The 23950-nt window shown below is 35.5% G+C and overlaps 3 protein-coding genes across 4 annotated transcripts; 2 read left to right on the forward strand and 1 right to left on the reverse strand.

Annotated features, from left to right (window-relative positions):
• The first annotated feature begins 1259 nt into the window (after positions 1-1259).
• On the forward strand, positions 1260-10508 carry LOC142522421 (cullin-4-like). The gene is given in 18 exon segments (XM_075625797.1): positions 1260-1637; positions 1639-1741; positions 3235-3350; positions 3426-3772; positions 4140-4320; positions 4466-4588; positions 4667-4954; positions 5299-5424; positions 7952-8053; positions 8135-8188; positions 8873-8979; positions 9069-9129; positions 9220-9351; positions 9452-9589; positions 9677-9757; positions 9834-9914; positions 10020-10100; positions 10185-10508. Coding segments are annotated over 18 exon segments (2529 nt in total). The 5' UTR covers positions 1260-1343; the 3' UTR covers positions 10299-10508.
• A 578-nt stretch (positions 10509-11086) lies between these two features.
• On the reverse strand, positions 11087-13606 carry LOC142522422 (F-box/kelch-repeat protein At1g30090-like). The gene is made up of 2 exons (XM_075625798.1): positions 13021-13606; positions 11087-12931 (listed from the first exon to the last, which is right to left on the reverse strand). The coding sequence occupies exon 2, from the start codon at positions 12542-12544 to the stop codon at positions 11327-11329; it is 1218 nt and encodes a 405-aa protein (XP_075481913.1). The 5' UTR covers positions 12545-12931; positions 13021-13606; the 3' UTR covers positions 11087-11326.
• Positions 13607-16176: 2570 nt separating this feature from the next.
• On the forward strand, positions 16177-22502 carry LOC142523251 (KH domain-containing protein At4g18375-like). 2 transcript variants are annotated; one of them, XM_075626978.1, is made up of 8 exons: positions 16177-16419; positions 16951-17556; positions 17687-18181; positions 18693-18932; positions 19016-19279; positions 19702-19757; positions 19846-19942; positions 20584-22502. In XM_075626978.1, exons 2-8 carry the CDS (start codon positions 16957-16959, stop codon positions 20713-20715), a joined length of 1884 nt encoding a protein of 627 aa, XP_075483093.1. In that variant the 5' UTR covers positions 16177-16419; positions 16951-16956; the 3' UTR covers positions 20716-22502. The 2 variants fall into 2 exon arrangements, with proteins under 2 accessions (XP_075483093.1, XP_075483094.1); XM_075626979.1 differs by lacking the exon at positions 16177-16419 and having other exon boundaries at positions 16746-17556.
• Positions 22503-23950: the final 1448 nt, after the last annotated feature.

The following is a 23950-nucleotide window of genomic DNA, read 5'->3' on the forward strand; positions in this document are numbered from 1 at the left end:
ATCTTTTTAGCGTATTTAAAGAAAATATGATGTGATCATGTGATATAAATTATTCGTTTGATGGGAATGGTAACAATCCACGTTCTTGTCTCATCTATCGTTTTACTCGAGTTCTACCGTAAAAAATAATAATAATCATACGTCTCGATAATTGCTCCAAATGGTAACCAATATTTCTATAATTAGTACAAACTATACAAGTATGTATGCGTGTATATTTTTTATATGTGCGCATGGCTCTCTATCAACCTATAGGTATGTAATTACTCTTTACATGGAATCGATGGCACACTTTTCTCCAAAGGTTGTGGATTGCAAAGCGTAATCCATGACGTATCCACGTTGGATATCCATTAATACACACACACGCGTGTGTGAGTGTGTGTATATATATATATATATATATATATTTTCCATAAAGAAAATACTGTATCATGTGATAAGATAAGCAAGTTGGGCATATACGAGGGAGGAAAAAAAACATGGATGCTTTAATAAGTTATAACAAAAGTGAAAGATGTCATCATCCCTACATTCTATTCTAATTTCTAAATATGTTTCGTTATGTTATTAAATAGAAAATTTTATAAAAGTGTGTCGATTAATTGAATCGGAAAGTGATTAATGTTTTATTTATGTTTCTAAAAAAGATTCGTTTGATATGTATATATCGTTTGGTGTGAAGGATAGTACGCTAATTGCTTCCGTGTCTTTATTTTGTTCAATGTTGACTCATGTATCATCTTCTATTGGCTATTATATATTGAGTATGTCTCTTGTGAGACGATCTCACGAATCTTTATCTGTGAGACGGGTCAACCATACCGATATTCACAATAAAAAAGTAATACTCTTAGCATAAAAAGTAATACTTTTTCATGGATGACCCAAATAAGAGATTCGTCTCACAAATACGACCTGTGACACCGTCTCACACAATTTTTTGCCTTATATATTTTTTTAAAGTTTATTATCCACGTGGTATACATGTTTTATTATGGCATAAACAAAAAATGAAAAATATGAAAATAAACATTTACTTAAAATTCACATTTGATTTATGGACCCACTATCGTGGTATAAGTTGGGTTTTTTTTAATGAATAAGTTGGGTTACATTTGCTTATGGATGTCAGTAACTGTTAGATAAAATGAGGCCTGTACAAACTGGGCTTAGTTATGTTTAAATATAGCCCAAGTTCAAGGTTTTAGCCCAAAAAAGAAGTATATTTTATTTTAATTCAAAAATAATTTGGCTTCCTGATCTTCAATCGTTGCTTCCTTTCTTCATTGCTTCTCGTGCTATGAGGAGCTCTTTCCTTGAGATTTCTTTGTGATTCTTCTATGTCTCAGCCCACCGCGTCCACCTCCGCCTCCGCCTCCGCCTCTGCTAAAGTCTGTAAACGCTCACATCCTTATTCTTCCTCTCCGACCGCAACCGCATTAGGCGGCGGCGCAGCTTCAATTTTCCCAGCTATGAAGAAGGCCAAGTCACAGGCTGTTGCGTCCTCAATTGAAGGTAACAAGAACGGACAGCAGCAGATTACTCCTCACGTACACTTCTCTGAATCCACAATGATCGAAAATGATCCCAACGACGTTGTATTGGAGGCAACGGCGGCGTCCGGATCTTTTGGCGGTCCGCGTTGGCGCTGGCGGAGGAGGAAGTACCGCTAATCTTGCTAGGAAAAAGGCCACGCCTCCGCAGCCTACGAAAAAGCTTGTGATTAAGCTCGTTAAAGGTTCTTTTTTTTTCTATCTCTTGTTAATGGGTGTGGATTGAATTCGAGGTTTACTCAGAATTCTGGGTTGCACTTGTTGTGATTGAGGTGAAAATGTTAGGGTTTGAGTATGAGATTTCTTAATTTGAGAAGGGTAATCTGGAAAAAGTTTACATTTTATGTTTATTTTTGTTTTTGGTATGCAGAGATCTGGGGTTCTCCCTGTTTTTAAAAACTGCGCTTGATGCTCCCAACCACATGTGTTGAGTGTCCCCTGTGAAAATTAACTGTTGCGATTAATTGGACTTATTTTAGTTAAATCTCAATGCTTAGCTACGCTGTGAGTTTTACTGATGTATAGATTGTTAGATGGATTTCTGATATTGACGTGGAGATCTAGGTGATCAAGATGTGTTGAATTAAATCTGCTTCGTAAACGATTGTGGAATTTTTTTTTTACCCTTCATGTTTTATGCAATTATACAGAAAAAACATACATATGTCTCTATACTCAACTACTCGCCTCTCTCTCCCTCAGCCATATGTCTTAAGGCATATCATTAAATTAGCTGTGCCTTGAACGCGGATACTTTCTTCTGGACAAGTTCTTGGTTGTTCCATTATTTTCAGCTAATTCTATTGAGAGTGATGCCTCAATCTTAAATGAACGAGAGACGTGTAGGATAAGAGCTTTTATTTTGGTGCCATGCTATCCTTGTGCATGTAACCAGACTGATGCTTTTTCAACAGTTCGTGAAGAAGCTCTTACCTTTCCAACTAGTAACAACTTATTCATTTGTTCCCGCGAGAATTCTTGTTGGTGTGCTTTATAAAAAAAATACTGAATAAACCTCTGAAGGACTTAAGTTATGTTACGTATGTGTTCCTCATGAATGTGTGTTTCAGGGATTCCATGATGTGTGGGCGAGTGAAATAAAAAAGACTGGCACCGTACTGACTCAATTTTTTGCACAGATGAGGTCTGAAAATTATCGATCATATTAGGCAGTTGAGGTGATATACCTGCCAAATGCCGGGTTTTGAGTGATTTAACATCCTTCCACAATGAAAAATCGAGGACAAAATTTAAGAAGAAACTACAATATTGTTTTTCCACATTCCTGAATACTATTAACTCATTTTCTAGAAAATACAAGGAAAGTGATCATCATGTTATTTCTTAAACTCGGAAAAAAATCTGATATTGTCATTGTTTACTTTCTGTGAATTAGAAGTTTTTTTTTTTATCCTGAAATAAATTAAACAAATGAAATACTGAGGCTTTGACGCAGAAATGAGAAAGTCTTCTCCTTATACTGTAGAATTTACTTGTTTGCTTGGTTCCATAAGAAAAACACCATTGTGATGGTTCGTTACTAATTGAAACATGTGTTGAAAGCACATCGTTTAAGCGTGGCAATCTGGAAAAAGTTATATTTTCAAGGTATACTGATATATTATTGATGTGTGTTAACAATCTTCATCGCTAAATTCCTTGATTTATGTCTTTAAAGCTAAACCGACACTGCCGATTAATTTCGAAGAAAATACATGGGCCACGCTCAAGTCAGCTATCAGTGCCATATTTTTTAAACGGCCAGATCCTTGTGACTTAGAGAAGCTATATCAGGTCAGTTTAATGATTGCATTCTATTATGATGACATCATGTATTCAATGCTGACAAGCCAGCATCGTAATTTTTAGGCTGTCAATGACCTTTGCCTGCTCAAGATGGGGGGGAGTCTTTATCAGCGAATTGAAAAGGAGTGTGAAGCTTTCATTAATGCTGCTCTACAATCTTTGGTTGGTCAAAGTGAAGATCTGGTTGTTTTTCTATCTCTAGTTGAGAAATGCTGGCAGGATTTTTGTGATCAAATGCTGATGATTCGTGGCATAGCTCTATATCTCGATAGAACATATGTGAAGCAAACACCGAATGTGTGTTCATTGTGGGACATGGGTTTGCAGCTTTTCCGTAAACATCTTAATCTATCTTCAGAGGTCGAGCACAAAACTGTATTTGGTCTGTTAAAAATGATTGAGAGTGAAAGGTAATTTGATATATTTGTTTATGATGCTTGATTTAGATGCAGAATCATGCCAGCTTGATTCATGAAGTAAGAATGATTTGTGTCTGGGCATGAAAGTTCTTGTGACTTGGCATTGATTTTAGTTAACTTTTATGGATTACATTGACTACTTATTTTACCATCTTTATGGGATATATGTAGACCAAGATTTGCTTTATGCTGCCAGCTTTTGTAAGAAAATATTTTATATAAATGTGTGTTACTACTGTTAGCCCACAGAGACCAATCAGGACCATGCAGTAATTATATAAAACGACTTGAACTTGATTATTTGGCCAACAAGATGTATGTTTTTCCAATATCAGTTTTGTTTTGGTGTTTCTTATAGATTAGGTGAAGCAATTGAAAGAACTCTCCTTAATCATCTGTTGAAGATGTTGACTGCACTGGGGATTTACCCAGAAAGTTTTGAGAAGCCATTTCTTGAATGTACGTCTGAGTTTTATGCTGCTGAAGGAGTCAAATACATGCAGCAGTCAGATGTTCCGGATTATTTAAAGCATGTCGAGGTATGGATGATGGTGTGTTTTCTCCATATACTTATGGGACATTTTATTTTCCAAGCAATTTTAGTGCAATGTTTCCCCCTAGTTCTTATTAATATTTTCTATCGTAAATTGGAGACATTTTCAATTTTTCCATGTGTTCCTCCAGATGAGGTTGCAAGAAGAACATGAAAGATGCTTACTTTATGTAGACGCAAGTACCAGAAAGCCATTGGTAGCTACAGCAGAAAGGCAACTACTTGAACGTCATATATCTGCAATTCTCGATAAGGTAGCTTTTAACAGACTGCTTTCCTCTTAACTTGCTAATATTGCACTTGTGTCCTTATTGGCATTAATTCTTGTCCAGGGTTTCACGATGCTGATGGATGGGAAGCGTATTGAAGATCTTCAAAGAATGTATTTACTTTTTTCCAGGGTTAATGCCCTTGAATCGTTAAGGCAATCTCTTAATCAATACATCCGAAGAACAGGCCAAACCATTGTCATTGACGAAGAGAAGGACAAAGATATGGTGTCCTGCTTGCTGGAATTTAAGGCAGACCTTGATACGATATGGGAAGAAAGCTTATCTAAAAATGAGGCATTTAGCAATACAATAAAGGATGCATTTGAGCATCTCATTAATCTCCGTCAGGTACGGTATTTTACTATATTATTTAGATATAACTATTGCTCTTCTAAGTGTGAAGAAAGCATCACAACCTTGCTAATTAGTGAATATAAAGTCATGACAACTGCTTCTAAAAACTTTCTTCCTAAAAATCAACATGCTTTGATTTCAGTTCCAAGAAATAGTCATAAAAATTTCCCGGGAATGAAAATGAACCAATCATTTCCTCATTCTAAATATATTTCGGGCTCATCTCACATATTTGTTAGCAACCATTATTTTAATTCTTTTTTTCGACATTCCAAAAAATAGCGCAGTTCTTTTATTTGCCAATATTATTTTATAATCAATATTCTGTTCTCTTCTAGAACCGGCCTGCTGAGTTAATTGCCAAGTTCGTGGATGAGAAGCTCCGAGCTGGAAATAAAGGTACATCAGAGGAAGAATTGGAGGGTACACTTGACAAAGTCTTGGTTTTGTTCAGATTTATACAGGTAATACACACAGTCTGTTTTCAATTTGGACTTGGTTTACTCATGAACAAGAGATAAGCCCGAACAGGAAGGATTAGAAGTAAGAATATGACAATATTAGAGTGAAAATGGTTGCAATGGGAGGTGGCTAGGGATGGTTAAAAGTAAGAGTAATAGCATCAGAACATATATGGTGGTGATACTTTGGGATTGTTTGGTTCTTCTGAAGTTTTGCGGAAATGTTTTGGGAAAAGAAAATGTATGTTTGGTTTTGTTTTAGGTAAGGTTCTAAAATTCGCGCCGACTAGAGCCCAAGCGCCGTTGAGCGGATTCCACGGTATCAACATAATAAATCACATACTATAACTCCAACGTTGTAACATCAAATTTAAAATGTGAAACTAATAGAATGTCACAAATTTACTTCAGTTCTTATCCATAATTTTCAACAACTTTTTCATCATCGGGTATAAACTTGATATCATCATTGTGATCCTCCTCTTCATCGGATGTAAAATCATCATCGTGAAGTTCTCTCACTCTATATCGCAGACGAAGATGAAGTTTGGTGTGTTAGATCAAATACATCAAATCGCATTTCTTGTTGGACTTTGGTTTAGTGCCTAAAAAAATTATCTTTGGTTTTTTTAATAGACTTTTAATTTAAATTAAAATCCCAAAAAACAAAAAAAAAAACCAAAAAGCCCTAATTGCTTGGACTCATAGGACGCATATGTCAATTAGTCAGAGCCTAGGGCTGCGAAGCGTCCTTGCCGTCTAGGATGGTTGACTAGCACTTTTTTGTTGAGGTTATCACCTAGGCAGCGTGTAGGCCGAATTTTAGAACACCTCTTTTAGCTAAATAGATGTCTTAACATAAATATTAAATCATATTAACATTGATTGATAAAATATCATATTTGAGGTTATAATATAGTATAATAACTAGTATCTTTTTATTGTTAAAAAAAACAACTAGTATATTTTGGTGAATGTGTGTCTATAAATATTAAATTTTAATATAATTTTTTTTTACTATATTGAATTTTTATATAAATAATAATGATGTTGGTATAAATTTTTTAAATAATGTTTTTTAGTTTTGATTGTATTATACAACCATGAATGACACTTATTCTTTGTATTGTATCGTATCGTATGGATAATAAAGTTTCATGGGAGCAATGAAAAATAAAGTTAAAAGTAATAATTGTCTCGGAGAAGTGAATAGGCGAGAAGAATTTTGGTAAAAAGGAATTGGAGTGTGATGATAATTTATCTTTATTTTGGGAACCGAAATGCTGTTATCGGGGAACAAAAACATACAAGGCTTGTGCTATTCACACCATGGTTCGCCGGAACGGCCGTTATGCGGCCGGAACGGAACGGGAACGGTGACCGCCGTTCCAAAGTTCCAGGGCAAATCGGTGATTGTTTTGTAGCGCTGTTCTTCGACGTTTTATCGGCGATTTAACGGCGAAGCGGAACGGAACGGCCGAGCGGAACGGTCTGGTGTTTAAAAAATATGGTTATGAGATATTCATGGTTCATTACGGTAAGGTATGGTAATGGTTATTGTAGATGGTTATTGTTTATGGTTATGTTTATTGGAATGATAATAGAATGATTATGTTATTGGTATTATATTTCATAGTTGTTGAAGATTATGGAAACGAATGTATAGAATAGAAAGTTGATCTTGAGCCAAATAGGAAATTGAAGTGCAGAAACGGTATGAAAAATGTGGCAGTAGTTGTGGTTTTTAGTATAATGTCTTGTATATTGATCCAATTGTTGTGAGGGCACTTCCATTAGAAAGATAAGATATAAGGCTATAACTTTGATGTTTTGATAGATCATTTGATTTTTCAACATCTGGTACACATGAAATTAGACATCGTGGATTTGATTATGGATCGTCTCAATATATTGGTGATACCTACAATGAATCTTCATCATCTATATGGCGGGGTGTTGGACGTCATGGTCCCGAGTATAGATCTTCAAGTACAGCTGATAGATTTACTGTATATCGTGGATTCGGATATTATAATCGTCTTGACGAAACACTATTACAAAATTAGTCATCACATTCTAATGATCTTTCGTCATCTCAAGTCTAATAAATATCTCTATGGACAATCACGTCAATATCCAAATGTTCGAAATCAATTTAATCCACGAGATAGTGATGAAGAATATAATAATGATTTCGCTCCTCCGCGTCACTCTTCATGGTATTAGCTTTGGTATGTTATAATTTTTAGTGTGTATTTCTTATTGTGCTATTATTGTAAAATAGTTTTGTATTGATATATTAATTTGTAATAACTTCATATATTTTATTTTTTAGTATAATGTAATTTATATTTAAATTTTTTTTACCAATTTTTTGAATTTATTAATTTTTTTATACGACATAACATTAGAACTGGAACGGTAGTTGCCGTTCCAAGCACCGCAACTGTTCCGGCGAACCATGATTCACACGTGTTTATGTTCATCAAAAATTTATTCTTATCAAGTATATTTTTCACTGCTTCTGTAGGGTAAAGACGTATTTGAAGCATTCTATAAAAAAGATCTCGCTAAAAGGCTCTTGTTGGGTAAGAGTGCTTCTATCGACGCAGAGAAGTCTATGATTACCAAGGTAACACTTACTGCTCTATTGCCAAGGCCCACAATACTTATGTTTCCATGGTGAATTAATACTATCACTTTGTTATTGCAGTTGAAAACTGAGTGTGGCAGTCAGTTCACTAACAAACTTGAAGGAATGTTCAAGGTGCATATCAATTTTCCATCTGCATGCCTGATGCACCTGCTGTTGCAGCTTTATCAAGTGTTGCACTTGTGGGAACAAAAGCCTACCCTATTTCAAAACCACCCCTAGCTTCGGATGAATCTTTTACCTGAATAGATGGGTTTATCGAACTCATTTAAATTTGTTATCATGTTACCCGTCTCCCCTTTATGGTGCTTACATCTGTCTTCTGGAAAAGTTCCAGAATATTGATTCAGACACATTAAATTAGGACTCATTGTCTAGCACTGACAACTTCGGTGGATTTTCTTGGTGTTTTCACCATGGCTTGTTATTGGATTACTGTTAGACGAGAATTGACTTATTCCAATCTTTCTTGGCTTTCTTTTTTTGTGAGTTTAGATCATCATTGACGTGGTCTGGTAAAATAAATCACTTCACTTGGTGATAAATAAATCCTTTCACATTGAATCACTAGAATACCTTTGCGATATCTTAGATTAGTTCTCCCTACCGTTGCATGATTTGCATTTAATAAAACTTTGTTTTTCTTTTGATGTACCTTCAAAAACACAGCAAGAGACTATATATGTCCAGAGTACCGTAACACTAACAAAAAACAGCAATATTAAAGTATATTGTCCAATAAGTCCATTAGTTTTTTGATCTAGTCATTTGCTGAATTGCATTAATCCGTTTTTCCAGGATATTGAATTGTCAAAGGAAATTAATGAATCATTCAAGCAATCATCCCAAGCTCGGACAAAACTCCCCTCTGGAATTGAGATGAGTGTCCATGTCTTAACAACAGGGTACAGAATCATTTCTATTGGTTATACATAAGTGTCACTCCAATCTCAATCTTGTAGGGGATTAGAAATGAACGGTTAATTTACTTCAGGTACTGGCCAACCTATCCACCCATGGATGTCAGGCTGCCTCATGAACTCAATGTTTATCAGGTTTGTCCACACACCATACAAATTTAAATTGGATACAGAGCATAGAGTTCTGTGGAATAACCATGTGTAGTTACTTCAATCATCCTCCAGGATATTTTTAAGGAGTTTTATTTGAGCAAGTACAGTGGGAGGCGACTAATGTGGCAAATTTCATTGGGTCATTGTGTACTAAAAGCAGAATTTCCAAAAGGTAGAAAGGAGCTTTCAGTTTCTCTATTTCAGGTTGGTTAATTGTATGTGCATAAATTTTTTGGCTATTAATAACGCTTCTCTCGAGTCTTGATATTCTAACATGTTATTGCATCTGTTTTGTCTGCGCAAGACTGTTGTGTTGATGCTGTTTAATGATGCCAAAAACCTTAGCTTTCAAGATATCAAGGAATCCACTGGTATTGAAGATAAAGAGCTGCGAAGGACTTTGCAGTCCCTTGCGTGTGGAAAAATTCGTGTTCTTCAGAAAGTGAGTGATCATTGTCCAACAGCGGATTTCAGTTTTGCTGGCTTACAGAATTTATTTATGAACAAAAATAAGAAATTGTCCTTGCAGATCCCTAAAGGGAGAGACGTGGAAGATGACGACTCCTTTGTTTTCAACGATGAATTTACTGCACCTCTATATCGTATCAAGGTATACTTTTAATGCATATTTTATAACACTATAATGTGATTGGTGGTGAAGAACTAACGTACTTTTATATTAATAGGTAAATGCCATTCAGATGAAGGAAACAGTAGAGGAGAATGCCAGTACGACGGAACGAGTCTTCCAAGACCGCCAATATCAGGTCTAACATAAGATATTCATTTCTACGGTTCTCTTGTTAAATGCTTATAATTGCTTAAGAATATCTGCCTAGTAAATACAACTCTTGCTGCCGCTGTCCACACAGGTTGATGCAGCTATTGTTCGGATTATGAAGACAAGAAAAGTTTTAAGTCACACCCTCCTGATAACTGAACTCTTTCAACAGGTAATTGACTGTATCTTCTGTGTAATGTGGCTCTTCTGAAAATAGGATGTGTAAATTGAATGTTCTCTTTTTTTTCCATTGCAGCTCAAGTTTCCCATAAAACCAGCTGACTTGAAGAAAAGGATTGAAAGTCTCATTGACAGAGAATACCTGGAGCGCGACAAAAACAACCCACAAGTGTACAACTACCTTGCGTAAATGGTTGCAAGGCGTATGGTTTCCTCTTGTAAATGACATGGGAATCCCTGCCCTTTGTGAGGAAGCTGATTGCCTGAGAATCCCATGTCAATTTAAATGTACAGGTACTCATAAATGATATTTTTGTCGTTATGTTCAGTGAAGGAATATTTCCATGCAACATTCTATAAAATCCTGTTCCGATATTCTGAGAAACTCAGACTACTCGTATACTTGATTTTCTTTTTGGACAAATTGAGGCAGTTGGCTAACCTACGGATACTATGAGAGAGAACCGAAACTGCGAGTTTTGTTTTTTTTAAATCATCGTTCGATGGAATCTCAAGATCCAAGTCAAAATTTTCAGGAATATAATTTTAATGACAATGTTGCAACTGGGTCGAAGTGGTGTTGCATCTCAGGTCTCATGACATGTGCTTGAAGTAAATTAAAAGTGACCTGATTATTTGATTGAAGATCTGTTAATTCGAGGGCTGGGGCCTTTGCATCTAATGTGTTTCATGACTTGAGCTTATTTATAAAACTAAAAATGATTCTGTCATTCGATTGAAGATCAGTTGAATCAGGCTGGGCCTTATCAAATGATTTTGAATATTTAACCTTGAAATAAAATATTTCAATGCTGAGTCTTTAACATGGTGAAAATATACGGTATGACGTTGTTTCTATATTTTTAGGAGCCAAAATGATGCGAGAAAGCTGGGACGCTATTTGATGGGGATCATGGGGTGCGCAAATTCGGTTATGAAATTTGAAAATCGTTACATCTGAAGGTAAATATTGTCGTGTACCCAAAATTTCGGACTTTAAGACGAACATGTGTCGTTCGGACGTGTTACATTTCACCAATGACATGAAAACCTGGCAGGATTATAGCAACAAATAGATATCACAAAAGGCAAGCCGTAAACTATTCTCATATATTATACTACAAAAGACACCTACAAAAGATGATTTCATTGTTCATTCATCTCACATGATAACAATTACAGCAGCAGCAGCAGCAACCATGACAGTTGTTCCGAGTTCTAAGCAAACATAACCTGAGAACTGGATGGTGTGAGGTCAAAAAGTGATCCGGGTGCATCCACAGTTTGCCATTGAACGGAAAACCTGCATTTCTTTTCGCGATCATTACTTGAGTATGCCCTCAGTATATGTCCAACAGCCACGTGAAGATTCCGACCAACAACATATAACTTGCATTCCCAAGAGCTTACACAAAATGGCTTACATATCTGCTCTGGTAAAGGAGGTCCTTCCACGATGTCCCAGGAGTCGTAATGGGCGTCATAAACCTTGACTTTCGTTCTCTCGTGCTCTGTAACCACAAACAAATGCCCATAAATCACGACACTTGAACCAGTCCAACCGTCTCTGAGCCCAGTAGCCATATTCTCCCAGTTATCGGTTTGTGGATCATAAATCTGACCTCGTGGCACCACATAGAACGGCCAAAACCAACCTTCTGTGACAAGAAGCTTGCCGTCAAGAACCGCTGCATCATAAGAGGCCATGTTTGTTTTCATGTTAGAAACATTTCGCCATGTCCCTTTCTTAGGATCCAAGACTTCTACTGAATTAAGCTCAAAAAGATCTGTGCTGTTTCCTCCAGCAACATATATCAAACCATTTATCACCCCACTCGCAAAAAACGACCTTGGTGTGGTCATCTTCTTCATAACAGTCCACCGATTCTCTACCACTTCAAATTTCACTACAAGATTGAGAGGGCAATCTACATCAGACACGACACCGCCACAAACAAAGAGAGTACCCTCATGTGGGAAGGAAACACACCTGAAACCTTGTGGACAGACCTTCTCCTTACAAGGCATGGCCGGGATTGTGTGCCAAGAGAATCGGATCAGGTCAAGAACCTTCCACCCTATTTTTCCAGTACATTTGTGAAATGCGAACACGAAAAGCCACGGATCATGAAACCTGAACTCCTTTCTCCGCGTAAAAAACTTCTCTTTGCTGCCAAATAGTAAATACCAACGTTTCGAGACTGCCCTGCAGGCTCCATGATTATCGATTGCGACACGAAGGAGGCACTGGAGAGCAACATCATCAGGAAGTCCCGGGATTAGAGGCTCTCCTTTAACAGAGAGCTCAAATTCTAGAGCAGGACTTTGCATACTTGATTTCATCGCAGCTAATCTAAATTTTGGAGATAAGGTCATTTGAGAATCCCCAAGCTTGTGCACTGGAGCTTGATGAGATGAAACACGCACCGTCTGCATTTACACCCCTTGAGACGCAATATATTGCACAAATTCACGGAACAAATTCGATCCTAGAACCAACTACAAACTAAATTCCAACCACGCAACAAGTGTTAAATAGACCCTTATGCACGAAGATTCTCTGAGGCACAAAATCACTTCCCTAAACTTCTCGTAATAACTGATAGTCCAGATCAGTAACTGCCAGCTTGAACCTAAAAATTAGTAAAACAGCATACCATTCTTCGTTCGTTTCTATTGAAACGACGGAGCCGCTGATTAATTCTCGCCCAAAGGGTTGAAAAAGTTACAACTTCACCAATCCAAAAGCTAATAAAATCTTGCTGAAAAGTATGGAGAGAAGTATCACAACGCAAAGCCTTCAAACAGCTCACCCTGTTAATCCTTTAACCATAGCAATCTCAAAATAGTCAACAATCTCCAAAACCCAATTCAAAAAAATCTAAAAAACTGAATGATTTACATGGACTTACACAAGCTAACAAAATCAAGAAAACCCATTTCCCAGAAGTCACAAAATTCAATGATCTGGAGGTTGACACCTTAAAAGCAGAAAGTAGAGGAGCGCCGACAAACCAGATAGTAACTTTTTAAAGGACCGAGGAAGAACCAAAAAAGGGTCGACTTACAGATAATTTATACTAGAAAGAACGAAAGGTTGATTGACACTCGCGCAGATTTTACGCTAAAGAAATGAGACCGATAAAAGGCTCTTTTTTCTTTATATTTTTGGCACTAAAATTGAAAGATTCTATTCTGCTGATTGCTTTGGAAAGAAGTATAATTGGCTTCATCCAAGATTAAATGTTCCTTCCTCCGGATTGGACCCTGCATCAAATTGACTTCTCTATCCACAAGGAATCAAGTTTGACGCTTATGCACGCGCTAGTCGAGCGTGTCACCATCAATAGGGGAAATTGACAGTGAAGCTAGCTGATTGAAGTGACAACGTGATAATATGCTCCTCCATTTCGATTCACCGAACTTCGGACTGTTCGATTTTGATTAGGAGCCGACTCGCCAATTTTGATCACTCGCTGCTCTATCATTGGATATATGAAGATTGCAATACGGGGATTATATCGGGCTTTATGAATGTTTAATCATATTGGATATGTTAATTTTGAAAAATTATAATTTTTTCTTATTTAAATTTTCAAATTTTTATTTTTGTCAAATATCTTATGTATTTTTTACATTTTTTTTCCTAAAATCAATAAATTCATTCAATATTATTTATTTGACATTGACGTTATCAGTAAAGCCAGATTTAAGAAGAGGTTTTAAATTTTTTTGTCGTTTTGTTATTATTATTATTTTTTGATTTCTTCGTTTAAAACTATAGATGATCATATCAATTATTTTGTTGAAAATTTGAGATGGTGGTCAAATTTTTGTATTTTTACACTTAATCGGCTCTTGGACTGATTTTTCCTCAATTTGATCGTAATTACATTAGATATTGGATATAATTAAAATTATGTATGTGCATTTAATTATCAGTTCATATGTAGTATTCTTATATTTAATTAAAAAATAATAAGACATTCTCCTAAAAATTAGCCTAGGGCCTCCAATTTCTTGAAGATGGTCTTACTCTCCTCGTGGCTTATGTGCTAAAATTAAAATCTATATTACACATATTAAAATCTATCGGATCGTAAAGAAAAAGGACACATTTATCCTTCTATTTTGTAATATTGGATTTCGTTTTGCTTTGTTTTTTTTCTTTTACTTTCATTATGATGGATTCCAAACATATGTAAATATGTTTTATTTATGTTATATGAATCTCATATGAGAATATCGATATCAAATAAATAATATTGATGAGCTTAATGACTTTTGGAGACAAAAGCCAAATGTAGAAAAAAATCAAGTTATTGAATAAAAACCAAACTTTGACATGTTAATGAAATCCGAAACAAATTTAAATATTGTTTACAACTGCTAAAATAGATTGGTTATGGATTTTTTTTCTTTAAAAAGTTATAAGGATTTACAATTACTATTTAACTACATGGTTAAAATAGCAATTTTTCTTTAACCTTAAATAGTATGGTTCACATATTCTTGAATAAAATAATTAATTTGAAGTTGGCTCATAATATTTATAAATGTATGCGAGTGTCGTGGAATTCAATAATTTCATTTACTAACATAATTATTATTCATAATAATTCGAAAAATTTATAAGACGACTCGATTTATTCACATCCCATGCAAACCGATGGAACGATGTTATTGTGGACTACAATGCGTACCTTGTGGCTTGTTGATCAATATTGTTGCACCACCTAAATTTATTAGCCCAATTCAAACTACAATTATCATATTTGGTGAGTTGTGTATTTGTTGAGTTGATAAATTTATTCGGAAAAAAGACGATAATTGTGACCTAAACTCGATTTTTTATTTCTTGAAATGAAAATTTTATCGGCATTTTTTATATTTACAATGTGATGGTGGGTTTTTATCTAACTAGATAACTCACACAAGTGAGATTTTAATTTAATGATGTATTTAGATCGATTGATTTGAAATTTATATATTTCGATTATATTTTTATTGTTAAAAACGAAACAAAATCTTAAGTGAAATCCATTATTAGGTGAACTTGAAATTCATCGTAACTAACATGAAACATTATATAAACATGAAATATTAGGATTTGAAGTTTATGTGATCTTCTTTCTATAAACTACAAAAATATATTTGAAATCCATAAACTGAAGTACATCAAGGGCATGTATGGAGATACTATATCCATCCTCGAACGAGCCTGATGATAATGATAAGTTAAATATATATATATATATATATATATATATATATATATATATATATATGCATACCATAAAAGTTTATGTTTTTTTCTCTCCTCATCTCCTCCCCTATCAACCAACATTCTCATTTTCTTTTCTCATTACCATTTCAGCTTCTTTGAGCTGTTGAAGTGCCGAAAATCGAAAATAAATATATTTTCAAGAAGCTCCCGACTAAGGCTATCTTTCTAATCCATTTTGTTAAGAAATAATTGGACCATGTTGGTTCCTAATTCTCGACGACAGTTTGTTCTACCCCAATTATACAAATACGCAATGCGTACGTCAGTGCACTAGTTACTAAAAATCCAAATGCCCAGCTTCTTAACCTGCTCAAACCCACATCAATGCCACAAAACCACAAACCAACTTCTCCATTTTTTTTATATTTCATAGCATTTGTTTCTTTAACATCTTGAAATTATTTCTCTCATTTTCAAAACAATTCTTATCATAGAAATGTGCATAATTGTGTATACTTTGGTTGTTATAAAATACAACAATAAAGGATGATTACCACAAATAATATTGTTACATAAAATAAGACCCACCAAACAATCTATTTCATAAAATATGTTCGCAGCATAATTTTAAAAATAAAATAAAATTGCATTGTAATAAACATGGATGAAGCCAGAAAACAGAAGTTGAGGAGCAAATTTTTTTTTAAAATATATAATTATTTTTAAATCTCTAATTAATAAAGTTTAAAAAATTATTGGGAATTAGTGCGATAATTTTTTTTAAAATCTCTAATTAAATTTATTATCATATATTTATAGGCCACTATGCATGCACAAAGCTTTTGAATTAGGGTTCGAAATTCAAGAGGCACAAGCTAATACAATTTTATTTAAAGGGTGTCGTCGTAATTTGGGGAATCAGGGTTCGAAAGAGGAATTTACATTTGCTCCATTATCGTTTATCTAGGGTTACGCAAGCTGCAAGTTTTGGATAATTGAATCATCTCTCGAGACATATAAAATTTTTCACGAGTGCATATCTTCAATTTATCGGGAAAATCGACTGCGGATTTGTTTCAATCAGGTCTGATTTTTCGAGTGGGAATTTTTCATCCAAGTAACAATCTTTATTGTTTGATGATTTTACATGGTCAGGTTTTCGTGAAATATTGTTTTTTTCCCTTTAATAATGTCTCGTCGAAACGAAATTGCAGGTTGAATTTTATTTAAATCATTTTAGTTGGATGATTAATAAGCTGCTCTATGCGCGGAATCTCTCTTTAATGTATGTGAATATATTTTACATTTTATTCTTTTTTATTTCTCAGGCCTGCAGAATTAGTGCGATACAGAAGCTCCGTGAGGTTCTTTTGATCCTTGCTAATATTTCCGGTCGAGTTTCACTGTTTAAGTTCTCTGCTTTTTTGGGTTACCCGTTGGATTTTAGATTCAATATTTTTCTTGATAATCTTTTTTGTTATAGTTTTACGATATTACAATTTTTCTTGTATAAATTATGGATACATACGGGTAGATTATTGATTGGTGTGATAATATACACGTTTGATTTTGACGGAAACCATTTCTCTGAAATTAACTGCAAGACTTTGTTCAGAGCACTATGGGTGAGACCGGGAAACGATTTCGCCACCATCGTGATGACTTGGACAACAAGAACCAGAAGAGGAGGACTGATAGAGGACGGGACAGAGATGAAAATGGTAACGATGAACTAATAGTGTACAGGATTCTGTGTCCTGATGGTGTGATTGGGAGTGTAATTGGGAAGAGTGGAAAAGTTATAAATTCTATCCGGCAAGAGTCGAGAGCCAAAGTCAAGGTGGTGGATCCATTTCCAGGCGCTAAAGATAGAGTTATTTTAACATATTGTTATGTTAGAGATAAAGAAGATGTTGAGGTCGATGACGAATTCAACAATAATAAACCTCTTAGTCCTGCGCAAGATGCACTTCTTAAAGTGCATGCTGCAATTGCAAACGCTGTTGCAACAGTTGGGGAATCTGATGGAAAAAATAGGGACAGAAGTCAGGAGGGGTGCCAGCTTCTTGTCCCTGCTAGCCAGTCTTCTAATATTATTGGCAAATCTGGTGCAACCATCAAGAAATTAAGAAACAAAACGAGGACTAACATTAAGGTCATTGCAAAGGATATCAGTGATCCGTCTCACTTTTGCGCCTTGGAGTTTGACAATTTTGTCCAGGTTAGTTTCATGTTGGCTTGATAAGCAATATATTCTAAATGTCATCAACCATCATGATTTTGACTCTACATGGATGTTATCTTGTAACTGCTTTTTTCTTTAAGATATTAATTGTTTGTGAATGATCTAGATATCTGGAGACTCAGAGGCTGTGAAGAAAGCACTTTTTGCCATTTCTGCAATTATGCACAAGTTTGCGCCCAAGGAAATCATTCCTCTCGACACTTCCATTCCTGAAGCTCCCCCAAGCATCATCATTCCTGCAGATGTTCCCATATATCCTGCCACGGGACATTATCCAAATGTAGATTCTATTGCCCCTGCTAGATCCATCCCTTCCATTTTAGGGCATACAAACACACTAGATATTCCTGGTTATACCGATGCTGGAACGTCATGGCCTGTCTATTCATCTGCTATACCTGTGGTTTCTGGCTATGGAGGTTCTTCACAAGCTGAGGAGTTAATAGTAAAAGTGGTATGCCCAGGTAACGTGATTGGGCGTGTCATTGGAAAAGGAGGAAGTTCCATTCGAAATATAAGGCAGGATAGTGGTGCTCGTGTTGATGTGGAGGACCCCAAGCCCAAGCATAATGAGTGTATCATCGTTGTGACCTCCATGGAGGTATTCTATTATATATGTGTTTTTGGTCAGTATCAAGACTCCTTTTTTTGTTCATTTATCATATGTCGTACTCCGGTAATACTGCAATTTTTAAGTTTTCGTATTTTCTAGCGCTATGTTTGACCATCAATTTGCCATATCATACAATTTCTGTTGATGTTTCAGGCATGACACGGTCATTAATATTCTGAAACAATTATTATATAGACATGAGTTGAATGCTAGTTGTGTCTTACTGCATCTCATTTTAACAAAAGATTCTCCTGCTGATGAGAACTTAATTTTTTCTCAAACTTTAAAATGACAATTTTAAATTTTTTAATGGTTTAAGCAGAAGATGTAGAACCATTTTCGTTGTTCAAGATTGACATATGTACTTGCGCCCGGAACCATCTTAACAGTTTCGTGTATTATTTTGTTGTGCCATTACTCGTTACTTAATTTAAATATCCTCCTATCAATTGATTAGTTTGTCTTACTGCATTTCTGACGCGTGGTACTTATTTTATAGGCATTGGATGACTTGAAATCCTCGGCAGTGGAAGCTGTGCTATTGTTGCAAGGAAAGATAAATGATGAAGATGATGAAACTGTAACTATGCGGCTTCTTGTTCATTCAAAAGTTATTGGCTGTATAATTGGGAAAAGTGGCTCTATCATCAATGAAATCCGAAAGAGAACTAAAGCAGATATTAGAATTTCCAAAGGCGAAAAGCCACAATGTGCTGATGATAACGATGAAATTGTTGAGGTCTGTATGACTTTATATGTTGATTATTTCAAAACATCTCGCATCCTTTTTTTATTAATGTGGAATTGATGTTACAAGTGTAGATTTTTGGACAAGTTGGTAGCGTGAGAGATGCCCTTATTCAGATTGTTTTGAGGCTTCGAGACGATGTATTAAAGGACAGGGAAGGTGGCCAACATTCTTTTGTTGGTGGCAAAGCATTATACTCTGGTGGTGCATCTCTACCAGTGCAATCTGAATTGCCCAGCGTGTCTTCTACTGCTTCATTTGGTTATGAGAAAAGGCCAGAAAGCAGGAGTGGACTGGGCTTGCTGTCCTCCAGTGCGTATGGATATAATCCTTTATCGGTATGCTTGTACTTGGCATATTTGAAAAATTATATTTTCATCTACGCGATTGCTTGTAAATGAGAATAAATAAATAAAAAGGCATAGTATTGTTCTCATCACTGCTTGTGCCATACCTTAGTTTATATTTCTCCACCAACATCAATATTTTCCTTTATGTTTCCTTTGGGAAAATGTATATGTATATTAATTTGAATTCGATAGTTGGGATGAATGAGAAGAATTCTCTTTTCAAGGAGATGATTTAAGATAAAATATTTGTGATACTTTTAATATATTTCTATTTGTGGTCTCGAATGTTGAATGTTATCTTTATATAATTGTTTTGTTTTGTTTTCAATTTTTTACGTTTTAACTTGCTGGTCTTCACCGGAGAATTTGCATTTTCTTGGCTTCTAATCTTGTGTTCTCTTTTCATAAAGATGGGAGATAGCGGCCATGGACAGTTTCCGTCACGCTCATCATCACTATATTCTAGGTTAGTATCTTGTTCATAATGAATTTTTGACTTGTTACTTAGAGCCTAAAGTCCTCAAAGTACATCTTTGTTTGCAATATTTGATCAGGTTCCCTCCGCCATCTACTCTGGATATGGTTATCCCTGCACATGCGATTGGTAAAGTCATTGGAAAAGGTGGCACGAATATCGAGAATATCCGGCAGGTGAGTTATTCTTCATTGAACGTAGAAAGAAGTGAAGTTGAAAACTGGTCATTAATGGGTTTAAGATTAGAAAGGAAAATGAAAGAGGTTTTTCCTGCGTCAAACCTAATCCGAGAAACTAATCTTCTGTTTCCTTTTCACCTTACCTTCCGTTTCTCTAGTTTTATTCCAGTAATTTTGTGCCTTCACCATGCACACATTTTTGTTAGGCTAGCAGTTAGTTACTAATACCAAAGGGACATGTCTGTTTTTAGGTTAATAGCTTGGTCAACTTGGCAATCAGAAATTATCGTCCTGAGATCTGGGGTGCTTTTTATGATTAGTTTGGGTGCTTGTGAGTTGCTGTATCATTGGTCGTTATTTGAATTTAATGGTTTTTGGTCATACCTGCTATCTTAGATTGTTCCCGTTATTGTATACGACAATTTTTTTTGGGGAGGGACATAGATAAGCTATTAACTAACTTGGAGCATATCCTTTTACATGTTATTTGTCTATTAGTCCACATGCGTGCTTGGCTTGGCAAGGACCGTGTGCATGGGGTAGGAAATGATGATGTCGCATAATTCACATATGATGCTTCATGTGGCTATCATATTTCTTTTTCAACTTATATTTCGATATGCATCATTCTCTTCCAGATATCTGGAGCTACTATAGAGATTTCTGATCCAAAATCTTCCAATGGTGATCGTGTGGCTTTAATATCGGGGAACACTGAGCAGAAACGAGCTGCTGAAAACTTGATTCAGGCATTTATATTGGCCACTTGACTTATGAGGAGTCTTCTTCCCCAATGTCTCTTCTCTCTAGTTCCTCTAGGTTTTCAGCAGTGAGATTACCACAACTCTCAAGTTTCTGGTGGACTTCAGTCTCTTCTGTAGGAAATCTCAGGAATCTAGAGGTTAAATCTGAGCGTTCTGTTTTCTGGTGGTACAAGCTGCGTGCAGCATGTAAAATCTATTCATCTGCAGCAGCTTCATAAGTTAGGAGAAAACTTTCTTCCCTTAAGTAGTATTTTTCAGATTTTGTTGACTGCAAATCTTGTTTCCAGCATTGCTTTCCTCATGATCTGATGTGAAGTAGATTTCTAAAATCTTATATGCATCCTTGAAATTTCCGTTCCTTCTGCCGCTGTTCTTTCGTATTGGTGCGCATGTGACTCTAGATCTCTACTTAATGTTCCTGTTCCTGGGGTTTCATGGATGGTATGCCATATGCAGGTGCTCTGGGCAGTATTTTCTTCCGGTTTACAAAAACTTGATGCGTGTCTTGTACAATCTGAGGCATACTGCGATTTTTCCAAATACAAATCTGGTCAAGTGCTTGCGCAGAGTTTCTTATTGAGATTTACTAATTATTCTGACTTGGTTTCTTTATTTTATCATTCCATACCCTTCATGATAACCTTTCTGCCAAAGCCTTTTAAATCTGTTTATACTGTATTCTGCCTATTCTAGTTATTCAACAGCGTTAACTGTTGGTTGTTCTCAAATTGATTTTCCATACTCATTATTTGTTTTCAAATAGTGGTACTTAATGACGACCCTTAGGTATGAGGAAATATTTTTTAGTGTTCATAGCCACCTCTATTTTCTGATGCCCAACATGTGATATTCACACCTAATTTATTTTGCTTCGAAAATTAAAATGTTTGTTGGTGTCAGTTCATTCACTCTTTAATTGGATTGGATAGTATCGTGGTACGGAAAGTATTACCTTTTTCCAAATGGATTAACCTCAATAATTTTGATCAGATATTGTAAATGATCTTTTCCTAGAGTGACATTTAATTGCGTTGCCGTTTTGCCTCCCAAGAATTGTATTGTGGTATTCTTCCATCAATTTGTGAATGGTCCATCACCTCTAAGTATATGAAATCGATCCTGCTTTAACTTGAAGGAAAGAGAAAATCCCTTCTAAGTAGTTTTACTATATAATGATAACATTTTTCCTTATCAACCATCGAAAGATGTGATGATGATAATATCTTTTGGTGTTTTTGGTCTTGACAATATCTACCGTCATCAACTCTGTTTATCACAGATTTCAAATACATTTTACGCGTTGCGAGGTCAATTCTCCAATTTCTGTGCATTGTGTGGAAATGTTATGCTTAGCCTGCGCACTTCTTTTTCATGTGCAGTGATCAACTGATTGCTCTGGATAGCTGCCCTGTCCTATTGTTTCTGTATCAAGATAAATCTTGTATTTTTGGACCTTTCTACCTTCTATATTGTTTTCTGTACTGTAGTCATGTGGTTGGTTGGCAGCCGTCCAGTTATCTTCTGTTATGATTTCCTTTTTCGACATTCCTCATCTCCTTTCTCCTTGTCATTATTGATTTATTTATATCTCTATGAATTTTTTTGGTGGGGTGAGTGTGTGGGATGGGTTTATGGTTTCGGTGAACACACTAATCACCTTTTCTCCCCTTTAGCATGGATCCAATCATTAGTTATATTTTCTTTAAGATTTGAGATACCGATTCTTCCTTCTCTGTCTCATTATCTGTGGATGATAATGGTTAGTGATACCAGTTCTTTCAGCTAAGCTCTATCGATTCTGCTGATGTAGCTCCCCCTCACCCAAAAAAAAAAAAACAAAACAAAACGCACACAGTAAAGTTATGTTAGCCAATCTTTTTCTACCTGCATTCTTTTACATGCACTCAAAATATGAGAAAATAATTGTTTCTCCCACTAAATGAATTAGCTGGCCATTTTCTTCATATGTTTCCTTAACTCGAGCCTGTTGATTTTCGTCCTTGAGTTTAACGTACGTTAGTGTTAAATGGCTGGTGTAGTTAATAGGGAAAACTTCACTATCTTTAGTCCATTCCAGCTCTCGTATCTATATCTTCTAGAGGTGCGGTAGACGGTGATCCTTTATCGGGGTGGTAGTTGTAGTTTCTTCAGTCACCAATAGCTCCTTCAATGGATGCTTAGGATTCTTCTGAGTTGTCGTTCCGATGTGGGTGTGAGTTTTTATTTTCTTATGGTAGGCAACTGTATATATTCGGCTCTATGTTTTAACTTTCTTTACTGATTTCATTATCCCAAATTTATTGTATGATAATTCTTGTTTTTGAATGAGAGATTGTAGCATTATTTACACTTCTGTATCATTATTCATTTTTGTTTCTAAGTGTGGCATGATAATGTTCTGACCTTTTAAAAAACCGTATGTGTTACCCGGGAAAGAGCAGGGCTGCAATTGCGCTGAACTATTCACGCTGCTTTGTGCTACAATTCGTCGATGTTGTTTGGAAGAAGATTTCAGTGTTTTGACTTATTTATCTGTTAACTCGTGCCATTTATTGCACCGTATGCAAAATGTTCTTGCATTTTTAAAATTGATTGAAACAAATATTTTTTTGATGTTTTCCTTTCGTTCTTACTTTTATGCTGCTGCTATCATCGTTAGATCTCCAAAATCATGCATGTGAACGTTATAACATCGCGATCTATCTTGATTGCACATTCCGATTACTATTTGGTGATGATGAAAGTGAATCGGATTATTAGTCGAGACCTTGCATGTCACGTCTCAGGCCAGCCCCGAGCGTGACAAGCTTCGTTTTACGAAATTATTAACTTAAGTTGTTGCAGGAGTTCATCATTGTTTATTATAAACAATTTCAAGTATCATTTTGCAATCTTTGTGAGACAATGGTATCACATGATAAGTATTTGATAATGATCACCTTTTGCCCACGTTTTATGAAATTCTACAAGCCTGTATGAGAAGATGTGAATGTCTGTCCCGTGGCTCTGTAGGATTTCTATTCCTTTTTCTAGCTTTGATTGATTATCATATTAATTTTTTACAAAAACATTTAATGCAGTGAAAATGAAGGATAATAGCGTTAAATTACGATTTTAAAGGAAAAAAGAAATTTATTTAGGCAAGGTTTATCGAGTATTTGGGTAAATTAATTTTTTAAGCCTGTCTGATTTTCTCTTTGCCATTTTTTTCCCAGTTGTGGTATGTTATCTTCGTTTTTTT

The sequence above is a fragment of the Primulina tabacum genome, chromosome 13, assembly GCF_025594145.1.
Source record: "Primulina tabacum isolate GXHZ01 chromosome 13, ASM2559414v2, whole genome shotgun sequence".
NCBI classification, from domain to species: Eukaryota; Viridiplantae; Streptophyta; class Magnoliopsida; order Lamiales; family Gesneriaceae; genus Primulina; species Primulina tabacum.